This window comes from Salvelinus alpinus, chromosome 16, assembly GCF_045679555.1.
Source record: "Salvelinus alpinus chromosome 16, SLU_Salpinus.1, whole genome shotgun sequence".
Lineage (NCBI taxonomy): Eukaryota > Metazoa > Chordata > Actinopteri > Salmoniformes > Salmonidae > Salvelinus > Salvelinus alpinus.
The window spans coordinates 30041507-30059210 of NC_092101.1; the positions used below are offsets into that span (position 1 = coordinate 30041507).

At 41.3% G+C, this 17704-nt stretch overlaps 1 protein-coding gene across 6 annotated transcripts in view; it reads right to left on the minus strand.

Annotated features, from left to right (window-relative positions):
• Positions 1-6907: 6907 nt before the first annotated feature.
• LOC139541332 (capping protein, Arp2/3 and myosin-I linker protein 3-like) overlaps positions 6908-17704 on the minus strand; it is a 34988-nt gene continuing 24191 nt past the window's right edge. For 4 of the 6 annotated variants that reach the window (XM_071345879.1, XM_071345877.1, XM_071345875.1 and 1 more), the window contains 9 exons: positions 17070-17140; positions 15894-16067; positions 10353-10548; positions 8917-9670; positions 8709-8809; positions 8454-8577; positions 8296-8367; positions 7959-8066; positions 6908-7689 (listed from right to left, as the gene is read on the minus strand). In XM_071345879.1, the coding sequence (XP_071201980.1) occupies positions 7649-7689; positions 7959-8066; positions 8296-8367; positions 8454-8577; positions 8709-8809; positions 8917-9670; positions 10353-10548; positions 15894-16067; positions 17070-17140 (1641 nt within the window). In that variant the 3' untranslated portion in view covers positions 6908-7648. Of the gene's footprint in view, positions 7690-7932; positions 8067-8295; positions 8368-8453; positions 8578-8708; positions 8810-8916; positions 9671-10352; positions 10549-15893; positions 16068-17069; positions 17141-17704 lie in introns of all 6 variants that reach the window. The other 2 variants (XM_071345876.1, XM_071345878.1) reach the window with 2 other exon arrangements.

Consider the following 17704-nt stretch of genomic DNA (forward strand, 5'->3'; position numbering starts at 1 on the left):
GCAGCAAAGGGGGGACCAACTCCATATTAATGCCCATGAATTTGGAATGAAATGTTCGCAGGTGTCCACATACTTTTGGTCATGTAGTGTATTTCAATGTGAAAATGTTATGGGATTTGGTCCATTGGTTTTGTTGGTAGTCCTGCATTATGCTCAAATAGCCACAATAGCCTATTGGCTTCTGTCTAAAACTGTAAGGCTATTCTCACAAATTCTCACAACTTTCAAATTTCCACTCACAAGACCTAAAATTTGCTCAGTGCCCCAAAATATTAGAGGGAACATTGGACATGAGGGATTAAAAGTGCAACATGGCCTGTTTTCTGACTGAGACAGATGGTGTGAGGCTGTGGTCTGGAGGTTCCCTCTAACTCCCTCTGATCCCACAGATACATGTCCTTATCCTGGCTAACTCTGTTACAAGCAGCAGGCTTACACGTCTCACCTCATAAGGGGGCCCCCTCCCTCGCAGGATCTGTCTCCTTCACTCTCTATCTCACCTCCCATGCACCCAGTAAAGCCTGCCGTGCCCCTATTCTTCTGCTTTAGACATGAAATTACTGATTTTGTCCATGCCTCTCCTACTATATATCCTGTGCCTATAACAATATCAAATAAAACATTGTACTGTAAAAAACAGACAAGAAACACAAGTAACCGTCAGGTAAAGAGTCAGATAATGTCCTACTACAAATAATTCATGGTTTCACCCTTTAGTTGTTGCAATTTGTTCTCCTCTTATAGTTATTTATTTCCCCAAATCAATCTCCGTTATTCACTGTTGCAACAGTTGTTTATCGTCTATCTTCCTCCCTCCACACTCCCTCCCTCTGCCCCTCCTTCCTCCACCCTCCCTCCCTCCCTCCATCCCCTGTGTGTCTGTGTCTGTCAATCTCCTTATTATTGTAAAAGGGATCTAATCCACCACTTCAACTGTTAAACCCTACTGTATCTAGCCCATTTAAGTCTCCCTCCTTCACTCCCCCACCCCTCCCTCCCCTTTCCTCACAGACATGATTTTCATATCATCTCTCAAAAACAGTAGTTCTTTGGCATGAATTTATAAAACTACTGTATTACAATATTACTGGTAGATTCCACATTTGATTAATCGATTTCACCCCACTTCATGGCCATGAGAGTTACCAATGAAAAGAAAACTAGTACTAGTTCTAGTACTATGACTGAGCTGTCTGGCATCGGTTTGTATAGCATGTATGTTGTTTGTCTTTGTGTGTGTCTGTGTATGTGTCCACTTGTTGAGTATTGTTGTGAGTGGGATTATCAGGCTAGTCAAGGGATTAGAGAGCTGATTCTGCTTCTGTAACTGGTGTCAGATTAACAGATACCCGCACTTTAATAAACCATCTGTAATGTAGACAAAAGCTGTCAATAGTCCGTCCGTCCCCCATGCACACCCCCCCCCCCCCAGCCCCCCCCCCCCGAAGTGTCTATACCCCACACAGATCAATGGTACTAAGTTATTTACCACATTCCAATGTTAATCACGATCACGGTACATGTTTTAATACGTGTTTCTATTAGATGTGTAGGCGCTTAACTTCACTCATCTTGATTCTATAACTTCCCTACAATTATTTCCCAAATATCCGTACCTGTTCCATGTCGGGTATTCCTCACAGACTGTGATACTATGTGCTGCAACTCACCTTTGCCACTTTTTGCCATGGCAACGACTCTTCATTTTAATTTGGATACTTGCAGATAACAGCTGTACCACTAAATCACCATTAGTTCCACCTGAATAGATGAATGACTAAAAAAACAGACACACAAAGAAAAGACAGGGGGGGAGACAGACAGACAGACAGACAGACAGACAGACAGACAGACAGACAGACAGACAGACAGACAGACAGACAGACAGACAGACAGACAGACAGACAGACAGACAGACAGACAGACAGACAGACAGACAGACAGACAGACAGACAGACAGACAGACAGACAGACAGACAGACAGACAGACAGACAGACAGACAGACAGACAGACAGACAGACAGACAGACAGACAGACAGACAGACAGACATGGAGTAGACAGAGATGAGGAGGAAGAAAAGGATGAAGGGATTAAGGTGGTCGATAAATTGGATCCTGTCCCAGACTGAGAGATGACACTAAATCTGTTAATTCTCTCCCCTCACTATTCCTCCTCCCTCCCTCCTCGATCTCTCCACCCTTCCCTTCATCGTTCATCTATCCCTCCCATCACTCTTCTACTGGTCTATATTCATGCTACTCTGTAGTCTTTCAACACTCAAAATCTAATTTAATACCAACATTATGGTCTTGTAATGCAATGCTAGGGAGATAGTTTTGTTAATTCTGTATAGCTATATTTCAATCTTTAAAATACCTTTAAGACAATCACATAATACTGTACAACACTCAACGCACAGTTTTGACAAATCGATTGAGAAAAAGTTTTAAAAGATAGAAAAGGTCATCTTAAATGCTTGGCACTACATGTGGGGTTGAAGGTAATACTGTATATACACAGAGGGACAGGAGCTCAACAGTAACTGCAGAGAATTGTAATAGCAGTATTTAAAGCCTGATAATGATTGTGATTACCGGTAGTCTTTTCAACTGAGAGGGCGTCAGCTCTGTGTGGAGTGAGTCAACACATGTGCGACCTGTCAGACTCCGACAGCGGGGGCACGGGCGGCACTCAGACACACTATAATGTCTACTGTAAATTATTGATCACAATTAATCACATACATCAGTCACAGGCTGCCATTTCTCTTTACTATGGGTGTATAGAGCCCTATTATGAAAAAAACACACAGGTACAAAGTGTAATTTGCTATAAGCCGGGTGATGGTACACAAGTGGGCATGAGGAGGTGACACATTCTTTTCAGTTTCAGGTGGAGCATCTAACAATTGTGCTCATTGCAATTTTAATTGCTTTTTACTGGCAGTTTAAACAGAATTAATACATGATAGAATTGGGGAGGGTTTTTCAAACCCAAGTCTTCTCTGCCAAACTGTCTGTCATTGTTTGGATGTAATACCCAGCTACACTACCACCAAACACAAGGAATCCCTGAGGCCCTCATGGAGTAACAACACAGTGGAAGTTACAGTAAGCCGTGGGCAGATCTAAAAGAGGCTGCTGTTTGGGCTCTGATGTAGCCCTGAAGGCAGTCATGCCTGTCATTAGGGTGACAGTTCCCATGACAACAGGGTGAACAGCTCACTCCTGACCTTTAGCAGACATGGTTATAATTACATGAAACTACATCTCGTCATATAATCCCCGAGCTTTCATAAACTGTTAGCCAGGGAACCAATTTAAACCTTTTCATTGACATGTTTCTTATTATTATTGACTACCACTTAGCGGTGACAGACGCTGTACTGTCAGAAAGTATGAGTGAGGAACTTGAACCTGAACTAGGTTGCCTTTTTGTTCAAACCCAAAGCTCTCTAAAAACAAGCCAAGTGCCAACACTGCAAAAAGTGAAATCTAAGCATACCTAAATCTTATATTGAGTGATAATTCATTTAAACATAGTTTTTTCTACTTTTTTTTTACCACAATAAATTGTCTAACGTCTTTGCCAGATCATTTAGCTTATTTTAACCTTAAAAAAATATTCATACAAGTGAATGAAGGCACAGATAAAAATTAAATGAAGTGTCTCAACAGCACTGAGTTCATCTTCAGAGTCAGATAATTGAATTCCATCTTTCTATGGGCTGTCAAACAAACTCCAAAGTAGAGCACTGGTGCCTGGAATTTCAGAAAACAACACCCACCACCACGGTCGGCCTGTTTATTAGGCTGGATTATGAGCGGGCGTTTTCTGAGCTAAACTGACCAAGACGCACCTCCAACAACAACACATAAAACCTCACATAATTCTGCCCCACAACAATGACAATTTCTCTCAACCAGTGGAATATGGGGTTTTTAAATACGCGATGATGCCGCCCTTTGATAAGCAGTTCCCACTTTATCAAAGGCAGGGGCGCAAAAAAATATTTTGCTTGTCCATTCCCAGCGCGCCTTTGCAGCGCTCCACTAACGTTCTGTCACTGGAATCAGGACTAATAAAGTCAATGTAATGGCCTGTTTTACAAACGGTGAGCCTACAACATGGATTGGCATTCATACATTTCCATTGCGGGTCTACATGGTAGGCTACACTCCAGCAAGCACGAGCCGACGTCTTTTGGACATCGTTCTTCGGTGTTTTACAAATGGAACGCTTACCACATAGATGAGCATTCATAAAATTTTATTTCAGGCAACACTGAAGGCTACACCTCAGTAAGCACTGACCGAAGGCGACGCCTTTTGGACGTCTTTTTTTGGTGCAGTTCCAGACTGGCCTTGATTTCCACATCCACAGACATTGGTTTTTGGTATGATCCAGACCAAATCTTAACCAATTGTAGACGTCTATGTTTGAACCTCACCAAATTTGAACTAATGATAAATGTCTATGTTTGGTTCAGATTTGGTGAGGTCCAGACCGGCCTTGATTTCAACGTCCACGGACATAGATTTTTGGTCCAGTCCAGACCAAATCTGAACCAATCATAGATGTCTATGTACGGTTCAGATTTTGTCCGGTCTGGACCAGCCTTGATTCGGCCCAAACATAAACATCTAAGGACTCCTGAGTGGCGCAGCAGTCTAAGGCACTGCGTCTCAGTGCTAGAGGCGCCATTACAGACACCCTGGTTCGAATCCAGGGTGTCTGAGTCCCATAGGGCAGTGCTCAATTGGCCTAGCATCTCGGTTTGGCCGGTGTAGGCCGTCATTGAATTTGTTCTTAACTGACTTGCCAAGTTAAATAAAGGTTACACTTTAAAAAATCTATGAATGACTTATTTTCAACTTTCATTCAGAACCAAAAATTTGCCTGATTTCAACATCTGGGAAATTACATATTTTGAATATCCAGAAAATGAGTGTTTTCAACTTTAATTCAGAGCCGAAAATGAACTTGATTTAAACTTCTGGAAAATACGTATTTTCCAACGTCCTGAAAAGATGCCTTTTCAACGTCCTGGAAAATATGTATTTTAAACATATGTAAAATATATTTTCACCTTTCATTCAAAACCTAAATTGAACTTAACTTCAACGTCTGGAAAATACGTATTTTCAACGTTATTTTGCTAACTGGGACTATTCTAGTTTTGCAGGGGGTACATTTTTTGGTTTCTCCTATGGCGGCAGAACGACAAGGACCTGCCCTGCCCACCACAATATATGATTTGATGGTATACTCCTAGAACTATGGGAGAGCCTGAACCATTTAGAACATTCTAGCCCTACCTAGTCTCTTTTTGTCTATGGTTGTGTGTGTACAGTAGAGGTACAGATAAAATGTACTGTATGTACTGTATATTATTCCCCTGCATATGTCAGTGTTTCTGAATACATATCTCTGTATTGGTGTCTATCAAATTTCTACAACATTCTTTGTGTTGTCTGTGTCTCTCATAAACTTGGTGTAATATACAGTACAGAATCCATTACCCTAATGTGTCTGTGGGTCTGTCCCTTTGTCTATCCTGTTTTTTCACACAGATCCCTCCTCAAGCTATACAGTACAGGGACTAAAATGGGTTAAAGATGTTTAGATGCTGCACAGTGTGCACATTGCTCTGCTTTCATCGCTTTTATTTCCATGCTTCTCCCTTTGCTCTACCTACACATGCTCTCTCCCTTTCCCAGTACTCTGTATGATATGTGATTATGTTGGTTAGTAACGGTAAAATAATAATTCTGGGTAGGATTGATACAGGCTTCTCCTGTTATGGATGATGTGTCTTCCCAACAACTGGAAGAGGGAAGCACAAACACACAACAGATACTCTCGAATACATACTTCGTCATCCTGACTCAACATGATCAAGTTATTGTTGGTACCAAACCTGTCCTGATAACCTGCCTTACACTGGCTGTATTTAATTTGGAACTACAACGTTTTTTGGTATAAGCTGTTAGTAATAAAAATGAAGGTAAATGTAGCCTAATACAATACTTCCCTTCATATTGAGAGATGGTTGAACAGTGAGCCCAGACAGTCAAATTAAGTCAATATGTCCAAGACAGGATATTAAAGTAAGTGTTCATGTCTCTAATCACGATGATTAACTGCCAAGTGCATGAAAGCCAATGATAAAAGAGATCAATATAAGATCCAGTGTCTTTTCTCAGTCGGCTCCCCGCCCACCCATTCATTCCAACCTCAATATAAGAAGTTAGGCAGGGTGGGAGATTTATGAGAAGCATCTTTCAAGTTTTAGTTACAGTTTATAGAAGAAGCTTATTAATTTCCATATGCATAGCTCGTTAGTATGTCTCATGGCATCACAGCGTACTTAGCACACCAGCCAGCCAAAGCCAATATTTGACTCATTCCAACATCTTTAGAAATAAGGCCATGACATGGTTGCTAATGGCAACCAGCAAGACTTCTCAGCAGCTCATGTGTTTGGTATTCAATAGGCTGCGTTTACACAGGCAGCTCAATTCTGATATTTTTTCCACTTATTGGTCTTTTGAACAATCACATCAGATCGTTTCACATCCGATCTTTTTCAGAGCTGTTCTGATTGGTCAAAAGACCAACTAGTGAAAAAAAGATCAGAATTGGGCTGCCTATGTGAACGCAGCCTATGAGTCTTTCTGTCACTGAGTGGTCCTCCTCTCATTCGTTGGGGTTGGTCGCCACCTGCTGTTAGAGAGAATTACAGGAGACCTACTGTAGATGCCACTCTGCTGGTTGAGATAATATAACCCAGTGTGGTATTACTGTGGTTAAGGCATAATGAATGCAGCTTGGAAGGTAGAAATCATTTACCTGTTCATTATCCTATTACGAACCAAACCATAAAAAATATAACATTTTCAATGTGTCTTCCAGTACAGCATTTTTATTAATTCATACAATATACTCACACATAATTTTTCAATTGAATTGTTCTATAAAATATATTACCTTTCAGTCCATGACAGCAGAACTAAATATAAATAATCAAGTTTCATTTAATAATAAGCAACAACAAATTTTTAAGTTTCAAACATGGCAATCAATGTTCACAGCAGTCAAAATGCATAACATTCCAATAAAGTCAAAGGCCTTTCTTTAGTCCAGCTTAGCCACATAGCTTAGTTAATATGAATAATACAAAATAAAGTGCAACTCTGAATGATGAGAATAACAACGTTCCAAAGTTTGGCCCCTTCGCATTATAGCATGACAGTGTTTTGGCAATTCTTTAAGTGCAGACAACAATGAATTTGATGTTCAAAAGTAGTAACTACCATTTCGAATAGCTGCAAAACAGTTCCGCAGGTTTCCATTGAGATGACAGGAAAACAGACAGTGAAGGCAAGGTACAGACAGAGACAGACTAGTAATAGGCCGTGTGTGTTCCAATAATAATGCAGTAGGTAAGTGATGGTTGGCGATGTCCTTATCATTTAGCACTCTCAGCCATTTATCTTTCCCTCCCCCTCTATCTGGGTCCCCTCTCTCTCTAGAGTCTAGATTTTCCCTCCTGTCTCTCTCCTCTTCACATTGGACAAAATGCTGCCCAGTTGTCATGACAACCCTCTGGTTGGTCAGTCTGAAGCAGCTGAATTCCATCGCCATCACAACAGCTTGCTGTTACCAGACGCTAAGTTGACACTGTCTGGAATAGAACCGAACGAGAGACATTCCTGATTAATCTCATAAAACACGATTTGTTAAGATAATTAACAACAACGAAGTCATGTTTGAATTCTATTCCGACTGAAGGTGATTGAAAGCGTTGCTTAGTTTTAGTCTGAAACAAAAACGCATGCACACACACACACGCACACACAAACTTAGCTGTATCCCAAGAAATGTAGCTGTTTTTATGCATAATGTATGAGAGGAAACACATACTCACATACACATAAAGAGAGAAAGACATACCAGGATAGTCCAAGGATTTGTTTCTGTTCTGGGGTAGTCTAGGTTTTTTCACAGGGGGTTTGCGATTTGGGGGCTTCTCAAGATTATTAGGGCTATCCCTGTCAGTGCCTGGGGTAAATGAAAACAGGAAATACAAGGTAACAGTCATACAGGGTGTGATCATGAGACACATTAATCCACACACACACACACACACACACACACACACACACACACACACACACACACACACACACACACACACACACACACACACACACACACACACACACACACACACACTATTGGACAATAGACAGACAGGCTGACAGATAGACAGGCTGATAGACAGGTGTACCTGTGTCACAAGACATAGCCTTTCTGTTCCTCTGGGGTTTCACGGGGGCTTGAGGCCTCACTGCTTCCTCACCTGCACACCATAGACCACAGTCAATCGTACACTGTCATACTCTTTGACTATAATGACAAAATTATATTGGCTTAATTTGTTAATACCTTGGCTGACAGCCCTGTAGGCCAATCCCAGCAATGGCTTTCTGAATGCAGATGGTGCAGGAGGCGGGATCGGCCTTTCATTGGCATACTCGTTTGGAGAAGACACATAGGATGATGTCTTTGGCTGAAAATAAATGGGGCACAAAACCAATAAAATGATAAATTCAAATCTAAACATAACCACACACATATCCACCAGTATACTAATGTATTCACATAAACAAGACAGCCAGATGAATATGAAAAGACAGACACCTTTTCAGGAATGGGAGGAGGCTGTCCCTCTGCATCTCTGTCTCTCTCTCTCTCTTTCCTTTCCATTCTTCCACAATCCCTCTCTCCGCCTGCTTCCTCCTCTGCACCAGCAGATAAATATGGAGCAATAATACCACACTCTACAATATTATAAATAATGAAACAGATACATTAAATCAACACGGTGTGTAAGAGAAGGGTGCAGTACCAGAGCTCTCCTGTAGATGTCTCTGTCTCAGTTTGGACAGGTTGGGTTTGCTGCTCTGGGAAGGAGGGTCTGGTTTAGATGCACTCGTAGAAACCCGTCCAGGGGGAACCCCTCCTCCATCCCTCCACCCTTCCACCTGTCCTACAGCAGTGTCTGAGTGCAGGTGTCTGTCCGTCTGTGTGTCAGAGTACTTCTGTCTGTCCATGTTTTTCTGAGAGTCAGTCTCACTTTTAGGTGATGGAGTCCTGTCTGATGGGTAAGGGGGCAGAGGTCTCTGAGCCAGATGTTGTCCCTGGGCTTGTCTGTCAGTCTGTCTGCCTGACTGCCTGCTGTCTATCCACTGTCTGTCTATCTGTATGTCTTTCGGTCGACCCTCTGCCCACGTTCTGTCTGTCTGTTGTCTGCTCACCGTCCACTGTCTATCTCGATCAAACTGTCTGTCGATCTGTCTCGGTGTGTGTCTGTCAACTGTCCACTGTCTTTCCATGTGTCTATCTGTATGCCTGCTCTCCGTCCAATATCTGTCCATCTGTCTTTCTGCCGTTCTTCCCTCTGTCCATGTTTTGTCTGACAGTCTGTCCTCTGGCCAGTGCCGTTCAGCCTGTCTGTCAGCCGGTCTTATTAATGTTCTCTCTCTGTCTGTGTGATTCCCCTCTGTCCACTGTCTGTCCACCCATCTGTCTTCTGTCCACTGTCTGTCCACCTGTCTGTCTGTATCTGCAGGTTGCTCGTGCTTTGTCTCTAGCTCTGATTGCTGTAAAAAAAAAACACAGAGGAAAGATGGGAAGAGATATTATAATCATGAATTCATCAACCAGTACGAGTTCAAGTTTTAATGTCACATGCACAAGTACAGTGAAATGCCTTTCTTGCAAACTCAAAACCCAACAATGCAATAATCAATAACACTGTAACAATGAAAAAAACACGAGAAATAAGAATAGGAAATACACAATAAAATAAGTAAGTAAGTAAGCAAGCATATATGTGCAGGGATACTGGAGTGATGGAAGTAGATATGTATTTGGGGGGAGGGGGGGTAAGGGGACCAGGCAAACAGAGTAGCAGCAGCTTATATGTGAGTGTGTGTGCGGGTGTGTAGAGTCAGTATAAATGTATGTGCATATTATGTGTGAGAGAGCAAACGATGGAGTGAGTGTGTGTTGGATTGACAGTGTATATGGGTGTGTAGGGCGCTGTGAGTGTGCATAGAGGCAGTGCAAAAATGTAGATAAAAAGTAAATAAAGATACAAGGTTAACTCAGATAGTCCGTGTAGCTATTTTGTTATCTATTTATCAGTCGTATTGGTTGGGGATAGAAGCTGTTCAAGAGCCTGTTGGTGTCAGACCTGATGCACCGGTACCTCTTGCCGTGCAGGAGCAGAGAAAATAGGGGGAGTGTTTTGTACCACAAGTGATACAGCATATACTGTACCTGGCTGAGTGAGTAGAAGGGGTGTCTTCTACCTGGCATGCCAGGCTGTGGTGGTATGCTCTGCACTGGCTGCAGGCTCAGGCCCACTGGCTCCTCCAACCTCTGGTCCTCCACATCACCCCCCTCACCAGGAGAGCCTGCCCTGGCAGCAGAGAGAGGGGGCTGCAGCAGTGTGTAGACATTCTCAGTGGCTGTCCTGAGAGAGAGAGAGAAGAGGACAGTCAGAGAAACAATGACAGAGTCAACCAAGAATTTGCTCTGTGGCCCCTGGATTGTATTTGATTAAGTGTGGACAACTCATACTTGAGTAAAAGCAAAGATACCTTAATAGAAAATGAAAGTAAAGTAAAAGTGAAAGTCACCCAGTAAAAAAAGTATTTGGTTTTAAATATACTTAAGTATCAAATGTAAATGTAATTGCTAAAATATACTTAAGTATCAAAAGTAAAAGTATAAATAATGTCTAATTCCTTATATTAAACAAACCAGACATCACAATTGTCCTGTTAAAAAAAAAAAATACAGATAGCCAGGTGCACACTACAACACTCAGACATAATTTACAAACAAAGAATGTGTTTAGTGAGTCCGCCAGATCAGATACAGTAGGGATGTCCAGGGATTCTCTTTAAAAGACGTGAATTTTACAATTTTCCTGTGCTGCTATGCATTCAAAATGTAACAAGAACTTTTGGGTGTCAGGGAAAATGTATGGAGTAGAAAGTACATTATTTTCTTTAGAAATGTAGTGGAGTAAAAGTAAAAGTTTCCAAAAATATAAATAGTAAAGTACAGATTCCCCAAAACACTACTTAAGTAGTACTTTAAAGTATTTTTACCTAAGTACTTTACACCACTGAATATTGGGATAGAACACACACAAAAGGACAGCAGATGACACCAGTGTGTGTACACAGATGAAGATGACAGCTGTTGCCCTTCTATCACTCAGATTATGAGATGCAACAGAATGGTGATGGCGATATATCAATACATACACACAAAATATCTAGGTCAAATAGGGGAGAGGAGTTGTGCCATGAGATATTGCTTTATCTGTTTTTTGAAACCAGGTCTGCTGTTCATTTGACCAATATGAGATGAGGAGTTCCACGCAATAATGGCTCGATATAATACTGTATGATTTCTTACATTTGTTCTGGACCTGGGGACTATGCTGGGGTAAGTGTGTGTGTCAGAGCTGTGTGAAAGTTGACTATGCAAACAATTTGGAATTTTCAACACATTGTTTCTTATAAAAAGAAGAAGTGATGCAGTCAGTCTCTCAACTCATAGCCAAGAGAGACTGGCATGCAAAGGATTTATATTAGCCCTCTGATTACAATTAAGAGCAAGACATGCAACTCTGTTCTGGGCCAGCTGCAGCTTAACTAGGTCTTTCTTAGCCGCACTTGACCACATGGCTGGACAGACAAGACTAGAGCCTGCAGGACTTGCTTTGTGTGGTGTCAAAAAAGCAGAACATACAGTGAGAAGAAAAAGTATGTGAACCCTTTAGAATTACCTGGATTTATGCATACATTGGTCATAACATTTTATCTGATCTTCATCTAAGTCACAACAATAGACAACATAGTCTGCTTAAACTAATAACACACAAACAATTATAATTTTCCATGTCTTTATTGAACACACTGTGTAAACATTCACAGTGCAGGTTGGGAAAAGTATGTGAACCCTTGGATTTAATAACAGGTTGACCCTCCTTTGGCAGCAATAACCTCAACCAAACGTTTTCTGTAGTTGCAGATCAGACCTGCACAACGTTCAGGAAGAATTTGGGACCATTGCTCTTTACAAAACTGTTTCAGTTCCACAATATTCTTGGGATGTCTGGTGTGAACCGCTCTCGAGGTCATGCCACAGCATCTCAATTTGGTTGAGGTCAGGACTGACTGTGCAACTCCCGAAGGTGTATTTTCTTCTGTTCAAGCCATTCTGTTGTTGATTTACTTCTGTCTTTTGTGTTGTTGTCCTGTTGCGTCACCTAACTTCTGTTGAGCTTCAAACTGGCAGACAGATAGCCTTATATTCTGCTGCAAAATGTCTTGATAAACTTGGGAATTCCTTTTTCCGGCAATGATAGCAAGCTGTCCAGGCCCTGAGGCAGCCCCAAACCATAATGCTCCTTCCACCATACTTTACAGTTGGGATGAGGTTTTGATGTTGGTGTGCTGTGCCTTTTTTTCTCCACACATAGTGTTGTGTTCTCCTTCCAAACAACACAACTTTAGTTTCATCTGCTCACAGAATATTTTGCCAGTAGCGCTGTGTAAGAACATCCAGGTGCTCTTTTGCGATCTTCAGACACGCAGCAATGTTTTTTTTGGACAGCAGTGGCTTCTTCCATGGTGTCCTCCCATGAACACCATTCTTGTTTAGTGTTTTACGTATTGTAGACTCGTCAACATAGATATTAGCATCTTCCAGAGATTTCTGTAAGTCTTTAGCTGACACTGGGATTATTCTTAACCTCATTCAGCATTCTTCTCTGTGCTCTTGCAGTCATCTTGGCAGGATGGCCACTCCTAGGGAGAGTAGCAACAGTGCTGAAATTTCTCCATTCATAGACAATTTGTCGTGCCGTGGACTGACTTTTAGAGATACTTTTGTAACCATTTCCAGGTTTATGCAAAGCAACAATTCTTAATCTTAGGTCTTCTGAGATCTCTTTTGCTCAAGGCATGGTTCACATCAGGCAATGCTTCTTGTGAAAAGCAAACTCAAATTTTGTGAGTGTTTTTTTTAATGGGGCAGGGCAGCTCTAACCAAAATCTCCAATCTCGTCTCATTGATTCGACTCCAGTTTAGTTGACTCCTGACTCCAAATAGCTTTTGGAGATGTCATTAGCCTAGGGGTTCACATACTTTTTTCAACCTACACTGTGAATGTTTAAATTATGTATTCAATATAGACAAGAAAAATACAATAATTTGTGTGTTATTAGTTTAAGCAAACTGTTTGTCTATTGTTGTGGGCATGCTGAAGATCTGAAGATCAGATCAAATTTTATGTTAAATGTATGCAGAAATCCAGGTAATTCCAAACGGTTCACATATTTTTTCTTGCCACTGTATATTACGGACAGACCTCTCCCCATCTTCACAAGCATTGCATCTATATGTTTTGACCATGACAGTTTACAATCTAAGGTAAAACCAAGTCTCCTCAACTCTCTTCAACAGCCACACCATTTATTACCAGATTCAGCTGATGTCTAGAGCTTAGGGAGTGATTTGTACCAAATACAATGCTCTTAGTTTTAGAGATGTTCAAGACAAGTTTATTACTGGCCACCCATTCCAAAACTGACTGTAAGTCCTTGTTAAGTGTTTGTTACCTCATTAGCTGTGGTTGCTGACACTTATATAGTTGAGTCATCAGCATACATGGCCACACAGGCTTTGTTAAATGCCACTGGCATGTCATTGGTAAAAATAGAAAAAGGTAGAGGGCCTAGAGAACTGCCCTGCAGTACACCACACCCTACATGTGAAAATGGGTGTAGTGTTTCAAAAACACGTGTTTTGACTTTAAATTTCCTGTGAAATTATGTGATTTTCTACATGTAAAATCATGTGTTTTTTCTGTAAGGGTGTGCTCTCCGGCAGCATGCCCATTCCTCATGTCAACACAGAGCTGCATCCCAGCACTGATTTAGACTAGTAGCACACAGGGCCCACAGAGCATGCACTTAATGCCCATCATTCGAGCAGATGGACAGAGAGAGAAAGAGAGAGTGAATGAGATATATACATTCATAAAGTGGTGGGTGATATGTAATAAAGTGACTGAAGATGCAGCAACACTGACATATACAGTTGAAGTCGGAAGTTTACATACACCTTAACCAAATACATTTAAACTCAGTATTTCACAATTCCTGACATTTAATCATAGTAATAATTCCCTGTCTTAGGTCAGTTAGGATCCCCACTTTATTTTAAGAATGTGAAATGTCAGAATAATAGTAGAAAGAATTATTTATTTCAGCTTTTATTTCTTTCATCACATTCCCAGTGGGTCAGAAGTTTACATACACTCAATTAGTATTTGGTAGCATTGCCTTTAAATTGTTTAACTTGGGTCAAACGTTTCGGGTAGCCTTCCACAAGCTTCTCACAATAAGTTGGGTGAATTTTGGCCCATTCCTCCTGACAGAGCTGGTGTAACTGAGTCAGGTTTGTAGGCCTCTTTGCTCGCACACACCTTTTCAGTTCTGCCCACAAATTCTCTATAGGATTGAGGTCAGGGCTTTGTGATGGCCACTCCAATACCTTGACTTTGTTGTCCTTAAAACATTTTGCCACAACTTTGGAAGTATGCTTGGGTCATTGTCCATTTGTGACCAAGTTTTAACTTCCTGACTGATGTCTTGAGATGTTGCTTCAATATATCCACATCATTTTCCTCCCTCATGATGCCATCTATTTTGTGAAGTGCACCAGTCCCTCCTGCAGCAAAGCACCCCCACAACATGATGCTGCCACCCCCGTGCTTCACGGTTGGGATGGTGTTCTTCGGCTTGCAAGCTTCCCCCTTTTTCCTCCAAACATAACAATGGTCATTATGGCCAAACAGTTCTATTTTTGTTTCATCAGACCATAGGACATTTCTCCAAAAAGTGTGATCTTTGTCCCCATGTGCAGTTGCAAACCGTAGTTTGGCTTTTTTATGCTGGTTTTGGAGCAGTGGCTTCTTCCTTGCTGAGCGGCCTTTCAGGTTATGTCGATATAGGACTCGTTTTACTGTAGATACTTTTGTACCTGTTTCCTCCAGCATCTTCACAAGGTCCTTTGCTGTTGTTCTGGGATTGATTTGCACTTTTTGCACCAAAGTACATTCATCTCTAGGAGACAGAACACGTCTCCTTCCTGAGCGGTATGACGGCTGTGTGGTCCCATGGTGTTTATACTTGATTACTATTGTTTGTACAGATGAACGTGGTACCTTCAGGCGTTTGGACATTGCTCCCAAGGTTGAACCAGACTTGTGGAGCTCTAAAAAACGTTTTCTGAGGTCTTGGCTGATTTCTTTTGATTTTCCCATGATGTCAAGCAAGGAGGCACTGAGTTTGAAGGTAGGCCTTGAAATACATCCACAGGTACACCTCCAATTGGCTAAAACTATGTCAATTAGCCTATCAGAAGCTTCTAAAGCCATGACATAATTTTCTGGAATTTTCCAAGCTGTTTATAGGCACAGTCAACTTTGTGTATGTAAACTTCTGACCCACTGGAATTGCGATACAGTGAATTATAAGTGAAATAATCTTTCTGTAAACAATTGTTGGTAAAATTACTTGTGTCATGCAGAAAGTAGATGTCCTAACCGACTTGCCCAAACTATAGTTTGTTAACAAGAAATTTGTGGAATGGTTGAAAAATGAGTTTTAATGACTCCAACCTAAGTGTATGTAAACTTCCGACTTCAACTGTATATCATACTGTGCAGATTGCAGCTGCATATATCATACTACATGGGAGAGTGTGTATGTATGATAATGAGGATTCACAAACCCTGTGGGTGCCATGGTGACAGTGCGACACTCTTCCCCACATCCGTCTCCGCCAGAATCTGGCCCCTGATTGGAGAGCGTTGAGTTGCGGTTCCTACGGAAACCAAAGATGGCCAGCATATTGCGTCTCTTCTTTCGTCTGAGGGAGTGGGCTTTATGGAGAGAGGACAACTGACTGATGTAGGGAAAGAGAGATGGAGAGGGTAAAGAGAGATGAGGGGAGCGAAACAGGAAAAAGAGAAAGGGTAAAGACAAAAAGCAGATGTTATGAGAGACAAACTGACCATAGCTATGCTGTAAAAATACAGTTTGTCTATATTTTTTAAGATACATATCTGTTCAGTTTGTCCCTAGTCAGCACCTGCACTTTTTATTATTCTCTCTATCATCAGACCCCCAAATACTCTTAGAAAAAAGATGCCATCTAGAATCTAAAAGGGTTCTTCAGCTGTCCCCATAGGATAAACATTTGAAGAAGCCTTTTTGGTTCCAGGTAGAACCCTTTTGGTTCCAGGTAGAAAGCTTTTGGATTCCATGTAGAGCCCTTTCTACATATGGTTCAACATGAAACCCAAAAGGGTTCTGCCTGGAACCAAAAAGGTTTATGGGGACAGCCAAAAAATAGTGCATGTTTCTCTGGGCTGCTGCCTCACTGAAACTTAATAACACTTCCCAGCAGCAAGGGATGTTGCTAGGATACCACTCCTGGCACACAATGCTTTATCCAGAGTGCATTACTTTAGAAATATGTTTAACAGTAAATGTAATAATACTAAAAGCATAAACTTAACAAGATGATCTGTTGTGTGGGTGTACTTTAGCATGGACCAGCATTACTCTGCCAGCCTGTGACAGGCGGAGAGGATACTCTCTAAAACTATTACTAAAGGCAGAGCTCACCTACTGTAAAGTCCTTCTCCTGAAAGCAGTCAATGGACTGATGGAAAGTAGAGCCTATGCTAAATGACTTAGGTTGTAGTTTCTTTGGGGGATTCATGTAATTTAGATCATGCATATGGTGTGCTATTCACTCCAATTGCCTTTAGTCATTGAGAGAGAGAGAGAGAGAGAGAGAGAGAGAGAGAGAGAGAGAGAGAGAGAGAGAGAGAGAGAGAGAGAGAGAGAGAGAGAGAGGTGTGTAGGAGAAAGAGAGAGAAAGTGAGAGGGGGAGATCTACCTATCAGGGAGCACTCTCTTGGTGTAGAAATCTGGGAGTCCATGATCAATAGGGGTGACAGCTCCATTTTGCTGGGGACAGAGAAAAACACCCATATTTTAGATTGACCATACAGATAGATGTAGGATCTTAATTTCACCAGTTTCTCACAGCAGACATTTTTCTTGCAGCAACATGAAATGTTAATTATTAGGTGGATTATAATTAATGGACATTTTTGTAGGGGTTGATACATTTTATGTAAGGGAAAATCAAGTCTGAAATTGAAAAGTGGACATTAAACTTCAGAAGCCTTTTTAAACATCAAAGTACTTTTTTGGGGGGGGGGTACGGTTAAATTTTTAAAGTGTTCTGTTGGTAATAATACAAATGGATTATACTACAGAGCTTTGGAGAGATGACTTAACCCAATTGGAGTAATTCACTTAGTATAGACAACCCTGGACACAATCCAAATCATCCTGAAAATAGAGCAGCATGCTGCCACTGCCGGGAGCTGGGAGGCCCCAGTATTTGGGAATATGCTATACAGTGGGAATTAAGCATGAGTCATAAATTCATTCAATTAAAAGTTTTTGTATTATCATTATGTTAATTACAGGAATAATTGCTCTAATGCAGGTATTCCCAAACTG